The 25,853-nt window shown below is 39.2% G+C and overlaps 1 protein-coding gene across 3 annotated transcripts in view; it reads right to left on the reverse strand.

The window, feature by feature from the left end:
- The window catches only part of EXOC4 (exocyst complex component 4), a 408,335-nt gene that overhangs the window by 371,226 nt on the left and 11,256 nt on the right, over positions 1-25,853 (reverse strand). For all 3 annotated transcript variants that reach the window (XM_027808507.2, XM_055710705.1, XM_055710704.1), the window contains exons 2-3: positions 17,380-17,569; positions 13,467-13,661 (exon numbers count right to left, since the gene is read on the reverse strand). In XM_027808507.2, the coding sequence (XP_027664308.2) occupies positions 13,467-13,661; positions 17,380-17,569 (385 nt within the window). The remainder of the gene's footprint in view (positions 1-13,466; positions 13,662-17,379; positions 17,570-25,853) is intronic.

Raw genomic sequence — 25,853 nt, forward strand, 5'->3', positions numbered from 1 at the left:
GAAAAGCTGAACCTTCTGAATAAAACAGCAAATAGATAGCAGCAACCTAGGAGGTTTCAGCTGCCTTGCTAGATGAATAAGACAATGCTGACATTTAAAAGGAGGAGAATTGATCTACTGCTTTTACGAGGAACTTGCTTTCAAAAGGTACAGGAAAGAAAGTTTATTTAAAAATGGCTTAAATGTGTGTAGCCAGGTCTAAACAAGGCCATCACTTATTCGATTTGCACCTGACTTCCCTGAGAAAAAGATCTAATCCAAAGTTTTTTTATGAAACTGGAGGGTACTCACACTCCAGTAGTTCAGACTTCACATTGGGTAAAAAGGTAGAACACCCTCAAATGATGGTTTCTATTCAAAGAATTGAACATGTGATAAATTTAAGAGCAGATGATGCATTAGAGAACTGACCCTCCAACCTCCTAACTCCACAAATCTACCTCAGGGATGTCAACTTACACTTGACAAGAAATTCACCAGTGGGTTCTTTTGGTTTGGGGTGGCATGTGGCACCCCTGTTCCAACATATTTATAGAGACCAGCAACTGCAAGCAGCTGGAGACAGTCTTGTAGACAGGCTGCTATGACTAATGTGGCATAGGGATGACCCACGCTGGAACAGCAACACTCTCTCAAAGGGACTGCAGTTTGTGGGTGACCCATGTCAGAGCAGGCACTCTAAGGAAAAGCGTAGCAGAGGAAAAACTGAAGAACCAAAGTGCTCCACAGGAAACCAATGAAAAGCAAAAGTAGCAGAAAGAAACCTTACAGGTGACACCAGTTTCTGTGCCACCCATTGTCACATCAGAGGAACTGTAACAGATTGTGCATAAGCCATTGAAAAAATAACTTGAGAAAAGAGAAGGCAGTAAAGGTGCTGGACTGAAATTGTACCTTGAAAAAGAATAAGAAAACATGTTTCCTTAAGTGTTTTTTGATTATGTTTTCTTGTCTTCCCACCTCAAAACCCAAATCACTGATCAGAAGTTTGTTAACCAACAATAAATTCAGCAAGAGCTCCAGAAGTCAAGGCTGTTTTGCCTGCAAAATTCCCACATTTTCCATGTACGATGGAGAGAATCACGGATTCACAGAATGGTTGAGGTTGGAAGGGAGCTCCGGAGATCATCAGGTCCAACACCCCTGGCCAAGCATGGCCACTGAGTGAGTGGCCCAGGACCACGTCGAGACGGCTTCTGAATATCTCCAAGGATGGAGATGCCACAGCCTCCCTGGGCAACCTGTGCCAGCACTCTGTCACCCTCATAGTAAAAAAAATACAACAAATGTTTCCTGATGTTCAGAGGGAACCTCTGTTTCCCTTTCTCTCATTGCTTTTGGCCCCAGCACTGGGCACCACTGAACAGAGCCTGGCTCAGTCCTCTGCACCCTCCCTTCAGGTATTTATACATTGTTATGATCCACCTTGAACCTTCTCTTCCCTAGACCGAGCAGTCCCAGCTCTCAGCATTTCCTCCTAGGACAGATGCTCCACACCCTTAATCATCTTCATGGAAGGGGATAGCATCCAGAAAGCAGAAGAACATTGAGTACTTTGAACCACCATTACTGGAAATACGTAATGAGCAACTGAATAAGCCTGATTTTAAACTGCATTTATATTTTTTATTTAGAATCCTAAGTCTTACGAAGTAAGCCTGTATCTCCTCTGTAAATTTTTTCAATATTTTGTTTGCAAGGAGAATCAAGATGAAAGCTTTGAGGGTGGGACATCCAAATAATGGGACACGTGGAAAACTTGCATCCAAGCTGCACTTAAGAAATCCAACAACTGGGAACTGTCTGCTACCAAACCGCCACAGGGCAGTGTACAGCACAGTGTGAACTGGTGTCAAGACAAACCAGTGAATATGAGCTAGCTACGATGACCCTGAACTTAAAGAACACCCAGACGGTCCTGAAGGAGGGAGTTTTTAGCACAGAAAAATGTGAAAAGCACACAGATCAACGACAGCTATTCCCAACTGTCACTGCCTCCTTCCCCTTAAAAAAAAGGAAAAGGAGAAAAGGTACACAGGATGTGAGAATTAATTAGTAGCTGTAAAACACTGATTATGAACAGTACCAAATGCTGATTAATGATATGGATATTAAGATGATGGAAGAAATTGCTACCGATTTTGTTCGCCTTTGAACAGTCTTGTAAGAATGAACAAGCTTAAAGCAAACAAAGAGCTATAGAAGACTGAGAACTAAAGAAGATGATTCCTTTGCAATGTTTTGGAAATAGCTGAGGTCACTCCCCTTGTTGAGATAAAAGGATTTGCTGACCAAATGATGCAGAAAGGGGGAGAAGTTTGAAAGATTACTTTGAAAGATTCTAAGCTACACACACAAATAAAGTTATCAGGTTGCAAGGAAACAGCTCATCCTAAGATAAATAGTGTAAACTCATTTGATGGGGGAAGGACAGGGAAAATATACATATAGGAGCAGGGTAAAAGGGTTACTTTTTGTTTGTGGGGTTTGTTTTCTCTTAAACATAGCACTTTATATTAAGATCCCCACCAGCACAGTCATCAACATTACTGAAATGCAACCACTTCTACAAAAGGAAAAACAAGCAGCCGGCATATGGCACAGTGCCCAAGAGTAAGAAAGTACATATGAAAGCTAAGGAGTAACACAATTCTTTTTTTAATGCACTAGAGCAGAAAAGTATTTTCCAGAGACTAAAATTCCAGCAAACCAAACTCCAGAATCTTGCTTTCTAAAATCAATCACCCCATCTAATCTTACCTTTTTTTTTCCCCCCTAAAAAGAAATTTATATTATCAGACACAAGTACATAGGAGGTCTACTAGACAAAACAGCCATTTCCCTACCACTATAGTCCTGCTTTAATTATTAATTGTTTTACAGAAGTAGCTTTTATATCTTTTGCTGATAAAACTATTGTTCTACTTCATGAAAACATGGAAACAAACCCATTATAAGCACATTACTGCAAAGAAAAATAAACAACATTTAAGTGTTTAAATGGCAATGACCCAACCTAACTTGCTATTTTCCTCTATAAAATTTCAAATATGTATAAAATTATGCTACTTACTTGCTGTCCTTTACTTCAGCTACATAAATGTAATTCTTTCGACTTTGCCTTAGCCCTGACACCCATCAATCATTCTACTTCCTCCTCCACTGACTGTAATTCGTCAATGTCTTTCTAGTAATGAAGTGTTGAAACTGAAAGCAGTGCTCACGGAACAAGAGTGGCTAAACACAACAAGAGGATTATCCAACTGCTCACAGTTTCAACAGTATGGTCAAATGAATTCACTGAAACCGGAAAGTCAAGAGTACCTACTGGCATCACAGAATTATCCGAGACTTTTGCCATTAGAGTGACAACTTGATAGAAATGAAACATGTGCTGGCCCAGTACCTGTAATAGCTCCACGCCCCGAATCCTTAGTAGCACCTGGGCAATAAGACGAAATTAGCAAATCAAGAATTCAGTATCATCTACAAGAAGCATATCAGACAGGTCAGCTACACAACTCATTGCCAAAGAGGAGCATTGAAGCCAAAAGTTTAAAGTGAAGCAAAAAGCGACAGGGACAAATTCAAAGAAGAAACATCTATCGAGTGCTATTTGACACAGAAGACATGAGCTTTTCTGTCAAAAGCTGCATATTTCCAACTGCTGGAAGCTCAGAGTGTTTTGGGAAAGGATTGCTATTGCTTGCTCTGTCCTCACTCTCCTAGCTAAGCATCCTCTGCATCAGACACAGTGTTGGCCTAAGAGTACCTCTGGTCTGCCCTCAGACATCTTTATTAAATCTCACTGTAGCACTTTCATGGACTAGCAATCCAGTTGTAGGTATTGTGAAGGCAGCAAAAATAATAAAAAAGGCTCTTCCTTTCACTTGTAATTTCCATACTTTTTTGTCTCTTGATTTAATGTGTTTTTTCAGGACCACCTCTGTCCCAGAAGTCCTCTCCCTATATGAATGATATCTAAAACAATAGGGACCTAATGCATTAAACTAAAACATCAAGATTTTCCTTTTAATGCAAACTTGCAGTTTCCCCAAATCTATTCTCTTGCTGCCTTTGAAATAGTATTTATTATCTTTTACACTCCCTATGCTCTATCCCCCTGTTGTTAAAGGAATCTAACTCCTTTTTATTGGCTCTTCACCTATTAATTTACTAACTTACTTTTATTACAGCATTCATAAATTCACAAAAGGTAGTATTAAACTGTAGTGTAAGACAACCATTGCCTCCTTCTCAAACAGGCACACTGTCCATACATTTTCCTTTATGAGCTGTTCAGCACAAGTCTTCCTCTTGGTCTATATAGCAATGTTTCTTCTATCAAACCATTTTGAAAGTTACTGGTAGTGTTACACCAGCTTTACTACACACAAATCTATTTACTTCAGTGGAAAACTCCTGTGTTAAAGCATTTGAAACATTTGGGGTGAGTTTATCAAAAACTACATTTATTACACCTTCTCACCCACCATTCGTTAGCTTTAAAGTTTCATTTTTAAAAATGTAATCTGACATCTCAGACATCTTGATTATTTTATATTGTCCCATAACCCAATCTATCTTCAACAATTTCTCTTTACATTTGTTCCAATACTTTACTATGGAATTCAGTTTAAAAAAATAATTCATTAAAAGACCAGTGATCACTGGAAAAACATCCACTGTATTCAAAGATTAAGTGATAACATGTGTCACAGAATAAAGTCCATGCATGCCTTAATGCATAAATAGCAAAAGAAATACTAACTTGAAGGTATGTAATATGACTAAGTTCAAAAGTTATAAAAGGAAGCAAACTTAAACTAAGCCACAGAATCGTCAAGCTGTTAGGAGAACACTCTGAAGAAAGGCTGCATCATTAAATGGCAGGAGCAATTGCCTTGAGCACAGAACTTCTCATCACTGCATCTACAGTATAATCAGGAAAGATTAAATTTAGTGTTCAGAAATGCCCATTCCCAAAAGCATAGCTCATAATGTTACAAATACCTCTCCCATTCATTAAGGACAGTATCTTGTCACGTAGCTGCAGCTTACTTCCACCATGAAAAGATGCTAGACACCTCTACTCCACCTTCATTACAGCATGTTTTCTTATTAAATAAACTTTCATCAGCTTAAATGAATGGTTATTAGTAGAGCTAACAGCCACATGATAATACTCTAGAGAGATTTCAATGCTTGCTGGTGCATTAACTAAGAGTGGAAGGGCTGAGGTCAAGCACATGTCAATGCAAATGAAGCAGTATTAGCCACTAACAGTTTAATGCAACAGACTGCCTCAAATAATGGAAATTACAGGATAAAAAGGAATGAGATAAAGTTTTTGGTAAGTACACTGAGGGAAAAAAAAAAAAAGATGTTTCAAAGGCAAAGAAACTCCATATTCTAATGTCTTTAAACCTAGCCTAGCAAGTTTATTTAAAATAGATTTAAAAAGCAATCAGAAAACCAAATGAAAAGAGAAAAGAACAGAGAAAGATACAGAAAAGACATGAAAAAATGTTCTAGCAATACAGAGCATCAACGCTTCTACCAAGCTTAATTACTTAGGCTTTTACATTACATTGCTCCTTGAAGACACACAAATACTACTACTAAATCCTAGCACCTGAGTATTTTAATATTTTAAATGAATGAACAGCAGACAGAAGAAAGCTCAGAGTTGCCATGCTTCTGTGTGAACTGCTAGAACATATTCTATGCATCCATCAACTTAACACCAGAGCTGATTCTCACCTGTACCTCAACCATACAGCTAACAGGAGTCACAAGGTTTGCCAATCATTAAAAACTAATAGAAAACAGTTCCTTTAAGCATAAGCATTTACACATCTCAGTAGGTAATCTGAAATGAGATACAACCCTTGCGATGTCAGCTTATCAATTCTGTTTTCTAAAAGGCTTCCTTGTAATCAATAAGGTCAACAATGACAAGACACAATGTTAGCTGGGGAAAGGCTTAAAGGCAAGAAGTATTAGGAAAATATTACTATTTTTCTACTTCAGAAGGATTTCTAGTAGAGCCAAAATTTAAATTTTATAAGTAATAAGCACATCTATAGAATCCCAAGACAACAAAAGTCTCTTATTTCCAGTTATGGCATTAATTCCAAAATAAAAAACTGTTCCACAGCAGTACCTGAATCCCAGCTCTGCAATAAAAAGTGCAGAAACAAAATGAAAGACTTTCTTATTGATTTTCATTGTTCCAGCTGAAAGGCAGACAATAAATTAAATGCATAATCTGCACTGCAATTTTTAAAAAAATTCATTATTCCAGACTACTTACAGTCTAAGAACTCTGCTCACTACATGGTACTTTTAATTGAAAGACTCTCCCTATACTATACTGAGGAAAGCCACAGGTAGAAGCTACATTCAAGTAACAGGAATTAAAACTCTCAATTGCACCCAGGGCTACAAACATCCAACGTTTTCCAGGAAGACGTTAATCACTCCAAGTGCCTTCAAGGAGGATTAACACGAAGTGCATAGAAAGGCAGAGGACACTTAGCGAGTAGGACACATTGGTGAGCAAGAAGAGGACAAATACGCACATGCATACACACAGATAGCAATATCCCCTCTTTGTTCCTGAGAACACATTTCAATACTTTAAGCTCCTTGTTTAACTCCCACTTCCCACAGTAAGTGCGAGTCTTTGTCCTCATACACCATTCTCCAAAATATCTTTACCCATGCTTAGTCTCTCTTCCATTTCCTTTTCCTATGCTACCTCTCCTTTTTGACTGCCTCGACAGCTTTATGACCATGTTTGCACAGCATTTCCACTTATTAAAACGTCTTTGACTTCTGCCCATGTTGTCACCCACTAAGTCCAGTTGTGTTCTAAAGCCCTGCAGTTAAAAACAAAACCACTTTTCTGTAAAATGTTTTGGCATGCAGACAACAGAGCTGGTTCACATCTCTAGTTTAGACTGGTATGTTCCTGATACACAAGTCAGATTTCACAGTGAAGTAACACTCCTGAAAAAAATTAAACCAATACAGATCTTACAATCTAAGCAGCTGAGCAAAAATACATTTAATGCATCATAAAGATGCTGGTGGTAAACTCTGTATGCTTCAGCTATGCTGCATCAGCACAATAAGAAATTACCTAATTTACCTGCAAACTAATCTCTTCTCCTGTATAGCTGGATGCCACACCAAGAACACTTAATTGAATGCAACAATAACAGCTACCAGCTTAACTCCAGAAACTGAACAAACTGGCAACAATGCAAATTTGCAGTAAGAAAGCGGTCAGCTCTGAAAAAAGCGCGATGCTATTAATCACTTCAGAAAGCAGAGCAGGAGACATACATTATTCTTGCCCTGACAAAGGAAACTGAAATAGAAGTCCTTAACATTGAAAAAGAAAGAGAAGTAGCTGGTGGAGCATTCCCTGGAATACTTCTTGAGAAACAAATTACTGCCGCTACAGCTTTGTATTTCTTGGGACAAAGACACACTGGCTCAAGAAGGATGTGCTCACAAGTGGAACACAAGTACGCATCAGTTCCTAGCTCTGTAGCACAAGGAAGTGTTAAATTAAGCTTAAGTGAGACTAGTCAGATGGCTCCATACTTCCTTCTTTCCACCTTTGGTCTTCCCTCTTGTCATCATCCTAACAAAAAAACCCCAGAAATTTTCATCAGAAATAGCAGTTATCCTCACTCCTATTATTTCTGCAGTTTCATGATGTTTTGTTACTTGACACAATCCCACCCCAAAGGAACTGCAACTCCCACACTAATAAATCAAGTTCTCCTGCACTAATAAATCAGGTTTGGAGTAAGTATTTTGTGGTATATTGGAATTAAAACATTTTATTAAAAAAACTCTACATACATTGACAAAGTCTTATTAGTTCATTAAAATTGCAAAGCTAGACACATAAAATCCAGGAAATGCAAAGAAAGTAGTCTAAGCAATTTTCATTTAATCGTATTATGATATGACCTTTAATTACTTGATTCAACAACATTTCTTCCTTCAATTGTTTTTAGCATTTAATCTCTTAGATTATTTAAACAAATGGAAAATATTAATTTCTCCCTATGGGCACCTCATGGGTCAACAGTAGAGCCAGCACAATTAGATCAACACTACAGACCTCTACGATACTTGAGTTAATTGACTGCTACGCAGACTGTACCGCCCTTCAACACAACAGTGCAGCACTAGGGGAGACTAGAGATAGAACCGCTTCCTCCAAGCAAGAAACCTTCTGTCCTCACCCACTGCTGCCTGCCCTGCTGTGTGACCTCTGCTTCAAGCTCTGGCTTGGCCACAGTGTTTGTAGCACATCTAGAACATGTATCCTAGAACGTGGATTCCTGCCTTCCAGCAACTCTGCTTGTGCTTCCAGGCCAAGTGCAAGCCACCCCCCCAACTCCAACCTGACTGCCACTAGCTCTGCTGCTCTCCCTTTTGGAGACTGCCCAATGCCCTTCCTTAGGAAGCTCCTTCTGCATCAAAATTCCCCTGTCAGCACCTGATCACAGAATCATAGAATCGTTTAGCTTGAAAAAGACCTTTAAGATCATTGAGCCCAGCCGCAGATTAACACTGCCAAGTCCACCACTAAACCATGTCCCCAAGTGCCACGTCTATACATTTTTTGAACGCCTCCAGGAATGGTGACTCCACCTCCCTGGGCAGCCTGTTCCAATGCTTGACCACCCTTTCTGTGAAGAAGTTTTTCATAATACCAAATCTAAACTTCCTCTGGAAAAACCAGAGACCATTTTCTCTTACCTTGTCACTTGTTATCTGGGACAAGAGACCGACCCTCACCTCACCTCGCTACAACCTCCTGTCCTGGTTTAACCCCGGCCGGCAACCAAGCCCCACGCAGCCTCTTGCTCACTCACCCCCGGCCAGAGGGATGGGGAGAGGAATCTGAAAGGAATGTAAAACTCAAGGGTTGAGATAAAGACAGTTTAATAGGTAAAGCAAAAGCCACACACAGAAGCAAAGCAAGGAATTCACTCACCACTTCCCATGGGCAGGCAGGTGTTCAGCCATCCCCAGGGAAGCCGGGCTCCAGCACATGTAACTGTTACTCAGGAAGACAAACGCCATAATGCCAAATGTCCCCCCCCGCTTCCTTCTTCCCCCAGTTTATATATCCAGCATGACATCATATGGTATGGAATGCCTCTTTGGCTAGCTTGGGCCACCTGCCCTGGCTGTGTCCCCTCCCCATTTCCCGTGCCCCTCAGCCTCTCACTGGCAGGGCCCAAGAAACCAAAAAGTCCTTGGTTTAGTATAAACATCACCCAGCAACAACTGACAATATCAGTGCAGTTATCAATGTTGTTCTCACATCAGACCCAAAGCACAGCACTGAACTAGCTACTAGGAAGAAAATTAACTCCATCCCAGCTGAAACCAGGACATCTCCTTTCAGTTAGTTGTGAGAGCAAGTCCCCCCTGAACCTCCTTTTTATGTTTTACATTAAACAAAACACACATATACATGCATGTAAACTCAATTACCACACAAAAACAAACTTTTCCATTTGGTGTGTGAAAAAAACAGTTTTTTAACAGAAAAACATAAAAACTCATCCCTTAAAAAAGCATATACAGAAATTGAAAATAACTGAAATGTATTCAGCATCAAGCAAGAGTTCTATCTGTTCCAGACCCAAAGCTTCACAATTCAAAGGAGGTTGGAGCTAGGTTGTTTTAACAGAACTTGCATAAGGTGCAACTACAGAACAGCAAACCTGATCCTACTGGCTCTACTCACCAGAGCATGTATTATCAAGATGCTGGAGGAACACAGAACATGAGTACATGATATTTAAAGCTCACCTGTGCTACTCTAGATGGATACAGAATCAGAAACAAAAAAGCTCCCACTTAATATTTTTAACTTCATACAAATGTAAGCTGTCACAAAATAACTTCCATTGTGTTCATACTGCTGGGAAAAGCTGCCATTCTTTTATTAACAATTCTTCCTAGCATTACTCAGTCATTGCACATTAGAACCAACAGCTGGAGAATTTTGAGTGATAATGAAACCTGTAACAAGCCATCTTCAGCCGTCTTTTCCAAACAATAAGGGAATTAAAATTTCAATTTAAATGCAGAGGTTTGAAACACGCTTCAGTGGCAAAATTACTTCAATTAATGTGAGAGGAATACAAAGAACAGACTGGAGAAATGTGATGCAGCAACCAGAAATTATGCCATTAGAGTGCTTGCATCAACCTAACACAACGACTGCAAAGGTCTAATTTCAACTGTACATATCACAAGGCTACAGGCAACAATATTAATCAGTGCTCCAATTTCAATATGAGGGATAAAAGCTCCTTGTCAGATCACTGTGGGCTTTTTATAAGCCATGAGCATCTGTTTACCTTGAGGAATGAAACAAGAGGACAGAGAGATCTATATATACACTGCATCTCTGACAGTTTTGTAATTATTTTACATGATATTCATATCGTATAAAAGGAGAGAGGAATTATCCTGCAGCCAGTGATTACAACACCACAGTCTTGCAGAGGCAGTGTTAATAGAAGATGGCAAAAGCCAATGAGCCTACAGTGATTTTTGCCTATGAAAAAGCTCCAAAAGCAGGTAGGTTGCTATTTCTTTATTACAGGTATACTTGTCTTCAGATGAGAAATAGTGCATTCAACTTTCACTTGAGGCTTCTCTGCAATCTTATTTTAAACAGGAATATATTAGAAAAGGATATATTAAAAAAACAAATTAACAGCTGCTTTTTATATCATTATCATTTGATTTCTTAGAAAAGATACTCTAGGAAAAAAGAAACCCAACTACTACAAAGTCTATACTTCAGTGAAGTCTAATATCAGCTCTATCTCATAACCTCAGGCAACCTTTTCTGCACACACATGTGTGTATGTATGTAAGCACACACACAAAAAACTGCACACACAATATATTGCAAACAAATTATCACAAATACACATATTGTAAACAATTTCTAAGACTTATTATATGATAAATCCTAAATATTGTTATTTTTCTTCTTAAGTTTCCTATTTTATATTCCGATAGGAAATTACTTTTCTGGAATTTCCTTCTGAAAAAAATTTTTTAAATTAAAAAAACCAAACAAAACCAAGCAAACTGGCAAGTCCGTCAGTAAAGGAAAGCACCAGCATTTCAACTGACAGGCATGTTAACTCCGAATGCTGTGGTTTTCTCCCTACATTAAACACCCTTAATTTACATCTACTTCTTTATCTGTCAGAACTCAAAATACCAGACGAACACCACACTCCAGTTTCCTATATCAGAAACCTGACACAAGTTTTGGCAAAACCTGATTGCACTCTTCTCATATGTGCTTCCTCAAGCCATTGCATTGCTGATACGCTTTCAGGAATTGTAACAGGTTTTACCATGACACTATAAAAACTACCATGAAAATCCCATTCTACATTACACAGAAATGGTTACATTACCAGTGACAGATGGCTTACAATACAGCAAGAAAGATATAAGACAATAGTTCATATTAAAAGGACAGTGAGACTCTAAGGAGAATAACATTTAGAGAGTTCCTAGAAGATGGTTTTAAAAAGGAAGAAAGGGAAAATTGTGACCAGATTCTAAAAAGATGACTGCGCCAAATGTGGCATGAAAACAGAACACGAGCAACAGAAAACAGGAAGTGATGGCACAGTGAAATCGGACATGAGGATGTGACAGCAACAGCAAAAATCCAGATAGGGTTATACAAGCTATCAGAGAAAGGGATGAGGAGACTGACATCAAAATTTTGAAAAAATGTTTCAGAAGGAGCAAGGTAAGCTTTAGAAAGTCATATTTAAGGTAAAATGAGGTAAAACGGAAAGAGGGGAATTAAAGTTCAAGTATGGGTTCTAGGAATATGAGGTGACAACACTAAGATTTCCAGCTCTCTATCCTGTTGAATAATGACTTACTAAAAAGAAGAGGCACAGCTAAGAGAAATGCAAAGGACAGTAAAGTAAAAAAAAAAAATAACAAGAGGCACCAATACAATGAAAAGATTTCATTAAAGTCATTCTCTGGCAAACACAAAGAGGAATATGAACAGACATACTACTTCTGCCTTCACTTCTGAATCACCGAGTGCTTCAAGTTGGAAAGGACTTCTAGAGAACATCTAATCCACCCCTCTGCTAAAGCATGGTCACCTAGAGCCAGTTGCCTAGGTCCACGTCCGGTCTTGAAAATTTTGCACAGACTGAGACTCCACAACCTCTCTGGGCAACCTGTTCCAGTGTTCAACCATCCTTGCAGTATTTTCTTACCTTGACATAATTTCCTGTTTCAACCTGTGTCCACTGCCTCTTCTAGTGTCACCAGGCACCACTGAGAAAAGCCTAGCTCTGTTTTCTTTGCACCCTCCCAAAAGAAATTTTCAACTATCCATAGTATCTCTCTGAAGTTTCCCTTCTCCTAGTGAAGAAGTCCCAGCTCTCTCAGCCTCTCCTAAGATGCTCCTGCCCCTTAACCCTCTTTGTGATCCTTCACTGGACTTGATCCAGTAACTCAATCACTCTCTGGTACTGAGGACCCATCACTGGACTCAGTATTCCATACATCAGGACCAAGTAGAAGGGTAGGATCATCTCCCTTCTAAAGTCTTTAATTCCTGACAGAAGACAGTTCCAGGACAGGAAGGACTGGACCCTTGGTGAGGAAGTGTGCTTGTTAAGTTTAGAAACAAGAGAAAGAAAAAGACTGTTATTGGAGAAGTCCAGGAAACTTCTACCTCCACCACAAGACTCGAATTAAAAGGTACGCTCACAAATGAGATGGAACTGAAGAGGAAAAACACTTGAAGATCAGGAGAAAAAAGGTGAAACAAAGAGCTGAAATGAAGTAGAAAGGATCATGAGTCCTGGTAAAAAACCTAAGTGGAAGACAATGAGAAGCAAACACACCTAAATAGTCTCCTCTCTGAATAACAACCAAAGTTGTAAGTGTGTTCTTAGAGATAAAATAGGAGAGAAACAGGATAGTTTTCCTGTAACAAAAGTGGATTTGAAATAATTTATAAGATCTAAAGAGAGGTGCCTGGGAAATTAATTTTCAAATAAAGCACCAGGTTGCAAAAGCAGAAGGAAATCCTACATGCAGATCAAATGGGTAAAGAACTAGATGGTTATAGAAATCATTGTGATCAGAACATATGAACAGATAAAGACAGTTCTGAAAGACAAGAGATAATCAAACAGGATGGGAGACTGTAATCCTAAGTCCAGTCAGGAAGGATCAAAACAAAAGCAAACAAATTCCAGTATAAGAAAGCAGCAAATAACAAAAGAAGAAACTAAGGAAAAAAAGCAAATAACAGCACAGACAGCAGATCTGTCTGCAGATGATCAGACAGCTGACCAGTGTGTTTCTGCTAAGACACTGGCCCAGCACAAGGTACCGCATCTTACCAGCATGTCTGTTGCGTTGAGGTAGTGCTTGCTGGCCATGCACTGTTCCAGCTTCTGAGGCACTTGCTTGATGTTCTCTATCTCATCCAGCAAATTCAGGACATGTTTGTGCTCAATCCCTTCAATCCACAGCTTGCGCAACTCATCTCGCTTGCAATGCAGCAGCATCTTACATGATAGCAGATTCTCCTTCACCTACAAGCAACATGTCAAAAGATTACTTATCTGTCCCTGTAACTGGTGCTTCTAATATAGATCAGCCCTTTCCCACATTTACTTTATTAGTAATTCCAAAAATATCACAAGACTACAAACAAATCCAAGTTTCTTAAAATTTTTGGTTATTCCTTTGGCTGTAAGGAAATATATAGCACATACAAACAGGAACTGTTTTCATAGCAAAATGTTTTTTAGTACAAGTTTTGTACGACTAGTGAAAATTTAACTGAAGTATCATAACATGAACAAATGCAGGATCCTATTAATTATGACGAAAGACTTATTTGCACATTTTTCAAAAACCAATTTAGTATTTTGGCATACAGCAAGAATCCAATTTTCAGTGAAAGCAAATAAGCTACTACTAATTTTTCTGTTGTAAACATTTTCCATCTGCCTATTGCATCTTTTGGCACATCTCCTTCTTTCTTCAAGTTTGGTGTATTTCTTGAAACCTGACTGTCTAAAAGTACAAACATTCTCCTAATACCTCTATGTAATGATTTAACCCCAACCAGCAACTAAGTACCACACAGCCACTTGCTTAGTCCCCACCCCGAGGGATGGGAAGCAGAATCAGGAAACAGGTAAAACTCTAGGGCTGAGATACGAACAATGTAATAATTGAAATAAAAAGAATAGTAGTAACAACAAGAGCAACAATTGTAATGAAAAGGAGGGAGAACGGGAAAGTAATAAAATCCAAAGGGAAGAAAAAACGCCCAAACAAGTGATACATAATACACTGTTCACCAGCTGCTGACCAATGCCCAGCTAGTCCTGAAGCAGCCTCCCCCGTCAACTCTCCACAGTTTATATGCTCAGCATGACATTCTATGGTATGGGGTATCCCTTTGGCTAGTTCAGGTCAGCCGTTGTGGCTGTGCCCCCTCCCAATTTTAATGTGCCCCTCCAGCCTTCCACTGGCAGGGTCTGAGAAGCTGAGAAGTCCTTGACTTAGTATAAGTATTACTTAGCAACAACTAAAAACATAAGTATGTTATCAACATTACTGTAACACCAAATCCAAAACACAGCACTGTACCAGCTACTAAGAAAATTAACTCTAACCCATCTGAAACCAGGACACTTGAGCAATACCAACTTTTTTTTGTAAGAGATACTGTTTCATCAGAACAAGCAGTTAAGATACAGTCCAATTCAGCACTTCCATTATTTATCAAGGCCTCTACATCAACTAGAGAAACACCTTGGTGTTCACCATTCAGTTCGTTTTCAAGCCTCATGCCATCCTCAGTGGCAAAGCCACTATTATTCTACCCCATTCAGGAAGCATGAAGAGTTTTTCCTCTCCACTCCTTCTGCTCAAACGCACAGCCTGCATTCCCTGCTTTCGGGTTCTCCCAATGTCCTCTGGCAAGGTCAGCATAACCTAGCTTTTCTTGCATAATGTACATCAACAGTGCATATTAAAATGTGGAAGCAATTAGCAACACAGCTTCACACATCGCTTTCACACTACTCTTGTTTTTGTGATAAGTTATGAATACTTAGGGTCCAACCTTTTCTCAGGCTGAACTCTCACTGAATTACACATGAAGAGAGACTCTCAGAAGTAGGCCCTTCAATTTATTTTTAAATAATGAGCCTTCAAAGCACTCCAGAAATCCCACTTCAGCTGCACATTCTCTACCTTGTTCATCTAAATGCAGTTAAAAAAAAAAATACATGCGAAACAGATTGACCAAACTAAAGACAACCAGTAAATAACAATAGCTACATAAAACAGCCTCCTTCCAGAGTCAGAAAGACAAAGGTTTTAATACAGCAACACTGCACTCTGAAATGTCCTTCTGGAAAGAATAACCTAGAAAAATCCTCAGCCAACAGAAAACCTAACAGAAGTGTCTCATAGCTTGCTGCAAAAGCAGAGGCAAAATAAAATCCACGCAGAGATCATTTCAGACTTAATCCCTGTTCAATACCTTAAATTAAAATGTTTCACTGACCTAGCGCACCATCATCAGTGGGCTGCTGTTACACAGAGCCAAATTAGGTCAGCAAAACAATCATGGGGCTAGAAGGAATCTCACAAGACATTCCCACCTCTGTCCTTGTGAGAAAGAGTATCAGCTATACCTAAATGTAGGAGTAGGGGAAGGAATGAACAGCAAGTCTTTAAGAGCAATCCTCCCCTTGGAAGGCCAAACTGTTTCTACTTGATAATCCTGTTTTACAGTGGTAACATATGTAAAACTGGATTCAAAACTAGGACTTTCCCAACAGGAATTCATACAATTGACTGCAAAAGGTAGATATGCAGAGTGATCTGGACTCTCTACACTTCCACAATTCCTAATGCAAGTAAATGCCTGTGTGATCATCCACCTTCCACAGGACGGGAACATCAAAATTAAGTCTGATAGCGTAATACAGATTGATGACAAACCAGATCTGGGGCCTCCCATGAGATTAGGTCAAAACCACTTCAATATATATTGACCAAAACTAATAAGAAAACTTAAATATCAAAGGTCCTTCACCCTTAGACATTTTTCTAGGCGGGACCAAAAGGTCACACCCTACATGTTTGTTTTGACCTCTGCAAAGCATAGTACACTGTGTGAAAATAGGCCATGGGCTACAGTTTATTTCAATTTTAGTGCAATTGATCTCTGTTTTCAAAGTGCTGAGCTTTGTACATAAATCCTAGAATGAACTCTTACCCTTGGAAAGCCCCAGAATGGTCTCATTTTCTTTGAAAATGCTAAATGAATTTTAAAAGCCAGAAGGGTCAGTACATAGCCCCAGAAGGGTAAAAGCCTACTGCTCCTAAAGCACTTCTGTGGAAGGTTTCAAGCTGAGATCTCCACAGAGCTGAGGTGGAGGGTGGGACAACAGGACACAACAAAAATTTGGTGCCTAATTTGCCAAGCTTGGGTATAACAAACTACACAGGAAGTAAAAGATGGGACAGGAGACCAAACTAATCTATTCCTGCAGGGAGGGGCACAGGTCAAAGAAGTTCACAACAAAGAGTGCTAGAGTTATTTACTGGCACACTATTGAAGTGTGAGCACTCAAAATACAGAAAGATACAGGGGCACAGAGTTCATGTATATTAACAACAGAACCGAGTTTGGAAATAACACCAAAATTCATATTCTCTAAGCAAAATCAAGCTGATGAATCACTCAGACTATTCAGGAGGTGGTTGAAGGTCAACATATCAAAATATGACCAGATTAGATGAAAAGGTGTTAGCTTAGCAGCCCTTAAGACTTCAGAAACCTGAGAGCAACGCGCCCAGACACTAAGTAAACAGAGGCACCACAAAGCTTTGTGCTTTATATCCACGTCTCCATTTGCTTTTTAATTACTTGTGTCCTCAAACAAGGAGAGATGATATGGAAAACATGTTGCTAGTAATACAGCAGTCCCAGGCTGTGTCTTAGGACTGGATGGTCAATTCCTAACCAGGCCACACATTGACCTGAAAAATTAGACCTAGTTCAGAATTAGTGGGTAACAGTGCTTTCTCAATTCAATTTTTAGTTTAGTTCAGACTGATCAGTAGCTGGAAAAACAAAGAGAAAAATAAAGTGTTAAAATGGGAGCCTACAACATTTATATACTACCAATACAAAGACAGTACACAGGATAAAGGCAGAGGTGTTACACAGATTAGTACCCAGAATACAACCTATTGAGCAGAGGCAAAGTTAGTCATCACCTGTTTGATCTTGTTGCGTGAGTTGGTGATGCGCTCTGTGATGCTCTGGTATGTGCGGATCGCAGTGGTGAGCTCGGTGTAGTGCTGGACAATCAGCTCATCCAAATCCCGGTCACATTTCTCATAAGCTTCTTCCAGACGGCCTTTCTCAGTCTCTCTATCTTCAACATCATCACTGGTAGATAAAGTCCTAAGGACAAAATATTACAAAAATAGGGATATTTTGAAATTATCTGTAAGGACAGGAAGCCTTTGCCTAAAAAACCACACTACCTACCCACTTTCATTAGTTTTTACACTTTACTGAGTGTTGGTTATTTCTGGTAAGCATGCCTGTCTGGTATTCAGTGAAGCACAATGTACTTCAAGAAAATAAAAAACCATAAATATTGTGCTTTTATTAGTTCCCCCGTTTTCAGCTGCTTTGGAGCTCTTTTACCGTACTACTAGATTTATGAAAAGGGAAAGTTATCTGTTAGTTACCATATTTCCAGAAAGTCATTGATATGGGCAGAGTATAACATAGGAAATACATGCCAATTTATTACTTACAAAGAACAATAAAGAAGAAATTCTGCCCTGGACTCCTATCAGTGCAACTGTTTGTTAGGAGCACTGCAGTTACTGCTACTTACCTGCCAAAAGTACACTAGGGACATCACAACCACATAAAGAAACCCACCAAAAGCGTACCCATGCTTTCCAATAGTCAATGTGTTCTCAAACGTACACCAGCACAGCAAAGAAATGCCACGGGCCCTTATTCCCACCCCAACCCCACCCCCCCATTTATTGTACCCTTTGAGCAACATAATCTAGTAAGATTTTTAATATTTTTTTAATACAATGAAGTTTAAGATTCCAACAAAACTGCTGAAAATTTAATGACACTGGCACAGAAGACAAATGTTCCTCAGTGTCACTATAAATTTCTACTCAAAAATCTACGTAATTTTTCTCCCTCTTTCTCTTCACCCCGCTTAACCCCTCCAAGACCCATCTTGCCACCAGATTGAGAAGCCACACTTAGATTGATTCCATGGCACTACCAAAAAGACCAGGGGACAGCAAAAGACATATCCTTATCTGCTATAGTAGGCAGCACTCAAAAAGTTGGTTTGTGCAAAAAAAGCCATCCTGAATTTTCTTCTTCCTTTATCCTTAGAGGGGTAGCTATGGTCCATACAGGTTTCTGTTTTAAATCAGCCATATAGACATTGAAAACTGATACTCTGTGGTGAAAAACAGAAAATTCATTTAGGATCATTAATAGTAGTTATGACTTAAGCACTGGTATATCACAACCTTAAGAATGAGCAGGGAAGAATTCTGTAGCTCTACTGATTTCTGAACCACTTAAAAAAACTAACAACAAAAAATAAGCAAAAATAAAAATATTTGAAAAAATATTCACTGCATACAAACTGGTTTGGATCATATACTTAAAAATCATGAAACAATCAAAACTTTCAAAAAAATCTGGAACATTTTCTGGAACCCTGAAAGTGAGGTGCCTTTAAAAATACAACCAGCAGAGCATGAACAGTGGAGACTTCATTTAAATCACAGCAGTTTAGGCCTCTGAAGCACCATCTTAATATGGTATGCATCCTACATTGAAAGAGTATAAAAATAGTAAAGGACTACAACAGCCATTATTTCCAACCCAAAAGACTGAAAAACACACCTCCAGGAATAAGAGAACTTCTTGGGGTTTTTTTCTGGATTTCTTAAGCTATTTATGTAGAGAAGGTCAAATACTTGGAAGGAGACAAAAAAAAACCCACCACACAACCAAACATTGCTGAACACTGCTGCTGTTCTCTGCTTTCACTTTGGATTTGTTAAAGCAACGAGGTCCAGTCAAACCGAAACTATCTCCTGCTGTATCTCCTGCTATCAAGTAAGAAAGAAAATACCAACTTTCCTCACAATAACTGTCACTCATCCTTGACAATAACAGAACGCAAGCAGGAACTGCTTGCACATCATTGAAAAACAGACAAAGGACAGAAACCCATTTCATCATGGTTTATTTAAGAGTATCTTCAATGACAACTGACACAGTATCAAACTCTACAACTCGAGGACAGTTATAAAGCAGGTGTGTTTATTGCGGCGCCAGGTGCAAGGGGAATCGCTCCTCCTAACTTGCACACCGTTTCAACAAGCAGACGGGTATTTATTATACCAAGTCATGCATATACATAAGGTTTCTGAAAATTCAGAATCTCCTCCCCCTGGCGCCTCTTCAAGATGTACTTTTCCCCTTCTTGGTCAGTGACCTAAAGTTCCTGCTTACCTTTGCATACATTAGCAGTCTTTGTTGTTTAGCTTCTGTTACCTACTACAGTTGTTATACCTCATCCATTATCTAACTTTTGTTCAAGTGTATAAAGTCTGCTGGCTAACAATTAGTTCTTCCTTATTGTCCACTCTAAACATGCCAAGCCAATACTTGCTCACTAGGCTGGTTTTAATCTATATCCCCATGATCTCTGGACCTGGGATCCACCTCTTCGGGGTTGGGGCCATTTGAGTGGGAGGTCACTTAACTCCTACTACCACCATTATTTTACCCTAGATTGTTTACTTTTAGCAGTTAGCAGGTCCTCATCGGAAGGCTCCTTATTTGCATTCTTGTTGAGCTCATCTAAGTCGGTACTAATTGTCCTTTCTCGAAGTGCTAAGTGCTGAGCTCCCAGCCCTTGCTCTTTCTCGGGTGTTAATGTTTCTATTATCTATGCAGCTTCTGTCTGCAGCAGAGTTTTTAGGTTTTTCACTGCATCACAAGCAGGACAGAAGGGTTAATACTTGACAGATTTTCCCGAGTTGCTCAACGCAATAGGAAAGTAGTAGAACTCAAGTGCAAAAGCTCTTCTCAAACAAATGCAAACAAAGAAACATACAAGAAATGCTCCCTCCCTCCCAGAAAGTCAAGAAGACATACCCAAAACTTCCAGTTCACTACTCTTTCTTCCCCTCAAAGAAAAACAACAGGCTGTACCACCTACTCAAGGACTCCATCTTTAAAAAGGAAAAGCATCCATTTCACAGGAGATCACAATCCCAGAAAGAGCAGCTAAGAAAACTCAAGTGAGCAAGCAAATCTGTACTACCATATGGAAGAGCGCACGAGGAGGACAAGAGCACACACACACTTGTCCTACTCAACTACCAAGGAGGACAGAGGAATTACAGCCCAAATATATCCTATAACACCCTAAAAGAAGACAATGTACCCAAGTGATTTATTTTACAGTTTTAACACTTCTTTTCACTTTCAGATGGCAGTGGCAGAAGGCCATAACAGATACCACATGGGAATGAAGAGAAGAGATCCTTTCTTTTGTTATGCCTCAGACTATCAGCATGGGAGCCTCACACCCTCCTCCCCACTCCCAAATACCAAGAGCTGCACATTTCACAGGAGACAAGGGTGCTGAGAACATGCTGAGATGAGAACCCCCTTCCTCATTCCACTGACAGAGTAGCTTCTTCCGATGCATAAAATTATTTGTATCACTTAAAGTTCCACACTTCATTGTAGCTACAGAAACAGGAATGCTTTCCAATGTTTTTACATTAATATTCTACCCCCAAACATTCTTAGTCGTGTCCTAAATAATGGTTTTACAAAGATCATTTTTTTTTTAATTGTACTGTACCAAAGCACTTTAATATCACGCAAAAGGGATCTGAAAAGTAAGAACAGTGGTTACAAAATAAGCCTGGTATTAAGATATCTCGGTTACAGCTTCTGCTCCACCACAGACCTCTAACATTGTGCTTACAGCACCCTCACGTTGCAGACTGCATCTTGACACTATATCATGAGCTACACAGCTCTTGGCTACTACAGACTTCTGATGTAAATATCCACATTTGAGTGGAATGGGCTCCGCAGGCACATTCTATGTCCTTGTGGCCCAGTTTCTCTTTCCCACCTGGGGAATACACAACACTGGTTCCTCAAACAAGGGAGCTAAGATTACACACACCAAGTACTGCTGAACACTCAACACTCTTAGCAGGGGTCATGTAAACACTTCAAAGTAAGGCATGAAGATGTGCTAGGAAACAAAGCTAAGCATACTCTTAATGCAGCAGTATTAAAAATAGCATGAAGTTTGGGTTCATGCTATAACAGATGAGCAGAAAGCAAGTGCAAGATTGTGTTTGGCAGTAAATCATCCTCCATTAAGAGCTCTTGCAGATAAATATGCTTCCTTTGTAAAGAACTGCTTATTTTTGCTAGGAGAATGTTCTTCAGCATGGGTTACACTAGACAAATGTATATATCCTTTTTAGAAATTGACATATTGTTTGAGTTTGAAGCTGAACAGTATTGCTTGTCTCTGTAGTTAATGAAAACATCGAATCTCTCTAACCTGCATTATAGATTGCAGGAAAATCATGGATTGCTCTAGACAATGTAGCAGCAGAACCAAATTGGTCTATATCACAGATTAGAAAAGATTTAGTTTTAATTAAGGAAAATTCAATTTCAAAATTCTTAATTTGCCAAAGCTGTTGAAGCTTTGGCTTGAATCCATCTGCAATGCTAGTAGTTTGATATAAAAGCTTAAGATCTTTCTCCAAGGATAAGACTACATCACTGTAATGTCAGAAGATCTCTCAAGACTTTCCTAATGCTCCTGCCCAACTCAGGCTTCCTAACAACTTCTAATCGCAACTGTGGGTTTTAAGCAGATTCAAATTGTGCTGCCCAGTTGGTTTTGTCCTTGTAGTTTAACTTGCCTTCTACAGGAAAAATATTTTTTGCTAAAAACACTTGACATTTGCACAGACAAAATAGATGTTTATGAAGCCTGAGAAGTCACAACAGGAACTGTAACTTAGAAACCACAACACATGTCAAAAGAAGGACAAAGCTAGTACAGGTGGATAACAGAAGCCTTTGTGAAATACCACAAGTTCATTCCTACTGAAATGATAAAATGACAACATCTAACTAAAAGGATAAATCTTAGTTGCCATTTTACCATTTGTCTGCTGAGATCTGTAATATACATTTGCTGCCCCCTTCAGCAGAATCAAGATGCTTTAGGGGGTAAAAAGCCAGCCGATGTGGCTGAGCACTACACACCTTCTCACACAGTTTAAACTCCGAAGACCTCATCTTTCAAATCCACAACATAGCCATCAGTAGCATGGAAATATTGCCAACCCATCTTAAAAAGAAAGGTAATAGGAATCTGCAGGCCTCAAAGCTCCATTCCATCCAACCTGACTTCAGGAACCTCAGCAGCACATACTGGGAATATAGTTGCCAATTAAGTGTTTTTCTACACTTAACAGTTCTCTGAATCATGAGCTTAATATGCAGAGATAGCTCAGAATCCAACAATAAGAGCAAGACAAAGGAATCACTCTAATGCTGTATAAAACCTTACTATGGCCATACTTGGAGCAATGTGCACCGTTCTGACCTCCCCCTCCTCTGTTGCCCTTCGAGGGGCAACTAACACAACAGAGGGGATTAAAGCAGCTGTTCTCTGCAGAAACACTAAGGCCAAGATTCTTCAGTTTGGAAAAGTAAGTCTGGAAAAAAGATACAACTGAGGTCTGCAGAAGTCAGAAACAAGATCAATAATGTAAATGCAAAACAGTTTTTCACCAAATCATACCCTACTAGAACTAGAGGGACTTGTTGAAACTAACAGATCAGTTTAAGAAGCATCAGCAGGTTCAGAAAAAGTACTTAAATGTATTCACAGACAACAGGTCAAGACAAACACTGAAAAACTTGCTGGAATGTATCCTCCAACATGACTAACTCAACAACTCCAGACACTAGGGAAAAATAAGAGAGGCACTGGACACCAGCAAGTGGCCAGACCTCCATCCTCTCTCGAACATTTCATATTACCATTGTTGGAGAAAAACTACCAGGCTGGAAGAACCATTAATCAGCCTCAAAGGAGCATTTCTTTGGTCTTATCCTCTGGAATACTTCGCTAATATAGACCACCTAAATCTGAGTAATTTTTCGGAGGTGCTGGAGGTGATGTTACAGACTCCTGCGCATGTACACACAAACATACATACAGTAAGTGCCAACACAGGGCCTTCCCTTCACCTTACCAGGTTATTTCAGCATCCAGACCAGCAAAGAGACAAGACAACCATGGTCCATACTTGCACAGTTCCAGGTGAAGCCACTATGCTGTCAGGCAGCAGGAAGGGGGAGAAAGGAAGAATTAACAAAACACTTCTGCAAAATACTGCTTTGTATATCCCAGGGACATGCGCACGAAGGATAAAACCATATTAACACACCATTACCATTTTTTTCCAGGCTGTGATCCTAACCTGCAAGACTTAATTCAATGGAAGTTTCAGGCCTAGTCAACTGCCACATTCCAAGATTTCCAGCTGGCTCTATCAGATGCACCAGCTGGGAAATGTTTCTAGAATTAGCACCTGTATTGGGAACCTCTTGCTTTCTTTAACTACCTTTTTTGGGAAAATACTGTGGAAACAATCATCAATAAAAATATCCTATTTGTATTTTGACCAAGAAATTTACCTATGTTTTATGGCCCTTTAGTCTGTCCTAGTTCAAAACATTAAAGGGACCGCTTACTATGCCAAAAGGGATAAATAATTCAACACTTTCTTTATGGATAGAAGTTGAAATCACAACCCAAGATCTAAATGGAGAAAAGCAACATCAGAGACTACTTTTTCATTTCTTTGACTGAAAGACCAGCAAGTTTCAGAAGCTTAAGGTTTTGGTTTTAGAACTTTGTTATTTCCAGTCATTATGGGAGCCTGGATTAATGGCTGGAGAACAGCAAAGTGCACATGTGATCCACTCCACAAAGACATCATCAGAAGAATCATCAAAGAGCACTTAGAGAAAAGTAAAACCATTCTTTAACGGATGCAAATAGCAATATATAAGTAAGAGGAAGCAAAGCTGTTTCCAATCAAAATGTCAGAAAGAAGTGTGCTATAAAACTGAGAATGACTCTTCTGCATTTCTTTTAAAAATCACATTGAACTTTTTCCTCAGACAATAATACACATTGTTGTCCACCATGGCTATACTTACAACTGCTTACAGCCACCAGTAAGACCCTTCTACTCATTCTTCTCAAGTCACTGTATTAGATGAGGTCTCACTTTACCTACTTAAACCAAAACTTAACTCACTGCTTTCTCTCTACTCCAGTAATTCATTATCATGTATTTTCCTCCTTCAAAACCACAATATTAAATCCTTGAAGTTTAGCAACATCTGTAACTACGAAAATGCACAATGTCACTTTGAATCCAAAACCTTACTCTGTATACCTCAATTTCCTACCTAAGCCCCTTGGTACAGGAGCCATTTCTTTTTCTTGCACTGCACAAAAAAAAAGCAAAGCAAGAAATAATTAATATTCTCGAGATTATATATGTTCCTGCTAACACTGCAGAAAAGTAAGCCAAGGGCATCTTTGCTTGTTTCTGTTCTATTAAAATGTGTGGCAAGGAAGAAGAAAAGTCAACACACTGTTTGCCAAATAGAAAGGATCAAAATTGTTTGGGAAAGGAACCTTGCAGAAACAACTTTCAAGAGGGAATTATAAAACAGGACAGGATTAGGAAGCAATAATAAATATACATTAGCTTTTTAGAACTCCCCACAAAACAAAAGCATTCAAAACATACGACAAGCAGAAGGAACATCAGTTTAGATATTGAGTACATGCAGGTTATGAATTTGGTGGGGTTCTCCAGTAGGATTCCCTGATCAGTTCACTTGTTTTTTCATTTTCATTTTTCTAAATGAGAATCCGCCTCCCCTGTAAAATACCTGTAATTTATACTTGGCAGCTGGATGGCTGCATATGCCTGTCTCATTACCAAGAGCTCAATAGGATTAGAATAATTCTACCTGGATGTTAGTCTGTTAAGAGACATTTTTATGCTACAGTAAAACAGAACCTCATTGAGCCAAATCTCATTGACTTTTGATTTTACAGAGTTCAAAATACAGATTACACAAATGCAAAATGCTTAATTCACCGTAGTCAATTCTGCATATGGAACACAAGGTAGAGAAGATAATCAGACACAATCCTGAAATGCCTTTATCATGGGATAAGCAGCATAGTTCAAAAAACCAAGAAAAAACCCAGACCCTGCTATTTCCCCTGAGGTCAGTGAATTTACACTGGGATTAGATTAGTAAAAACAGTCCATTGGGACTACTCATTTCAGCAGAACTTGATCTGTGGATCACAAGCATTTTTCATCTCCACTTTCTAGCACCCAACTCAAATAACTAGGTGGAAAGACTTTTACAGGAGTCCTGAAGCACTGTCATTCTACAAGATGCCTAAAGCCTTAAACTGCTACAGCTGCTCACAAAGACAGGAATATCTGGTTTCGAGAGGTAAATATGTAAGAATATGTATTCACATTGGTCAAATATAATTGCCATCTCTACCATTTCTGCA

This window comes from Falco cherrug, chromosome 5 (genome assembly GCF_023634085.1).
Source record: "Falco cherrug isolate bFalChe1 chromosome 5, bFalChe1.pri, whole genome shotgun sequence".
Taxonomy (NCBI): Eukaryota; Metazoa; Chordata; class Aves; order Falconiformes; family Falconidae; genus Falco; species Falco cherrug.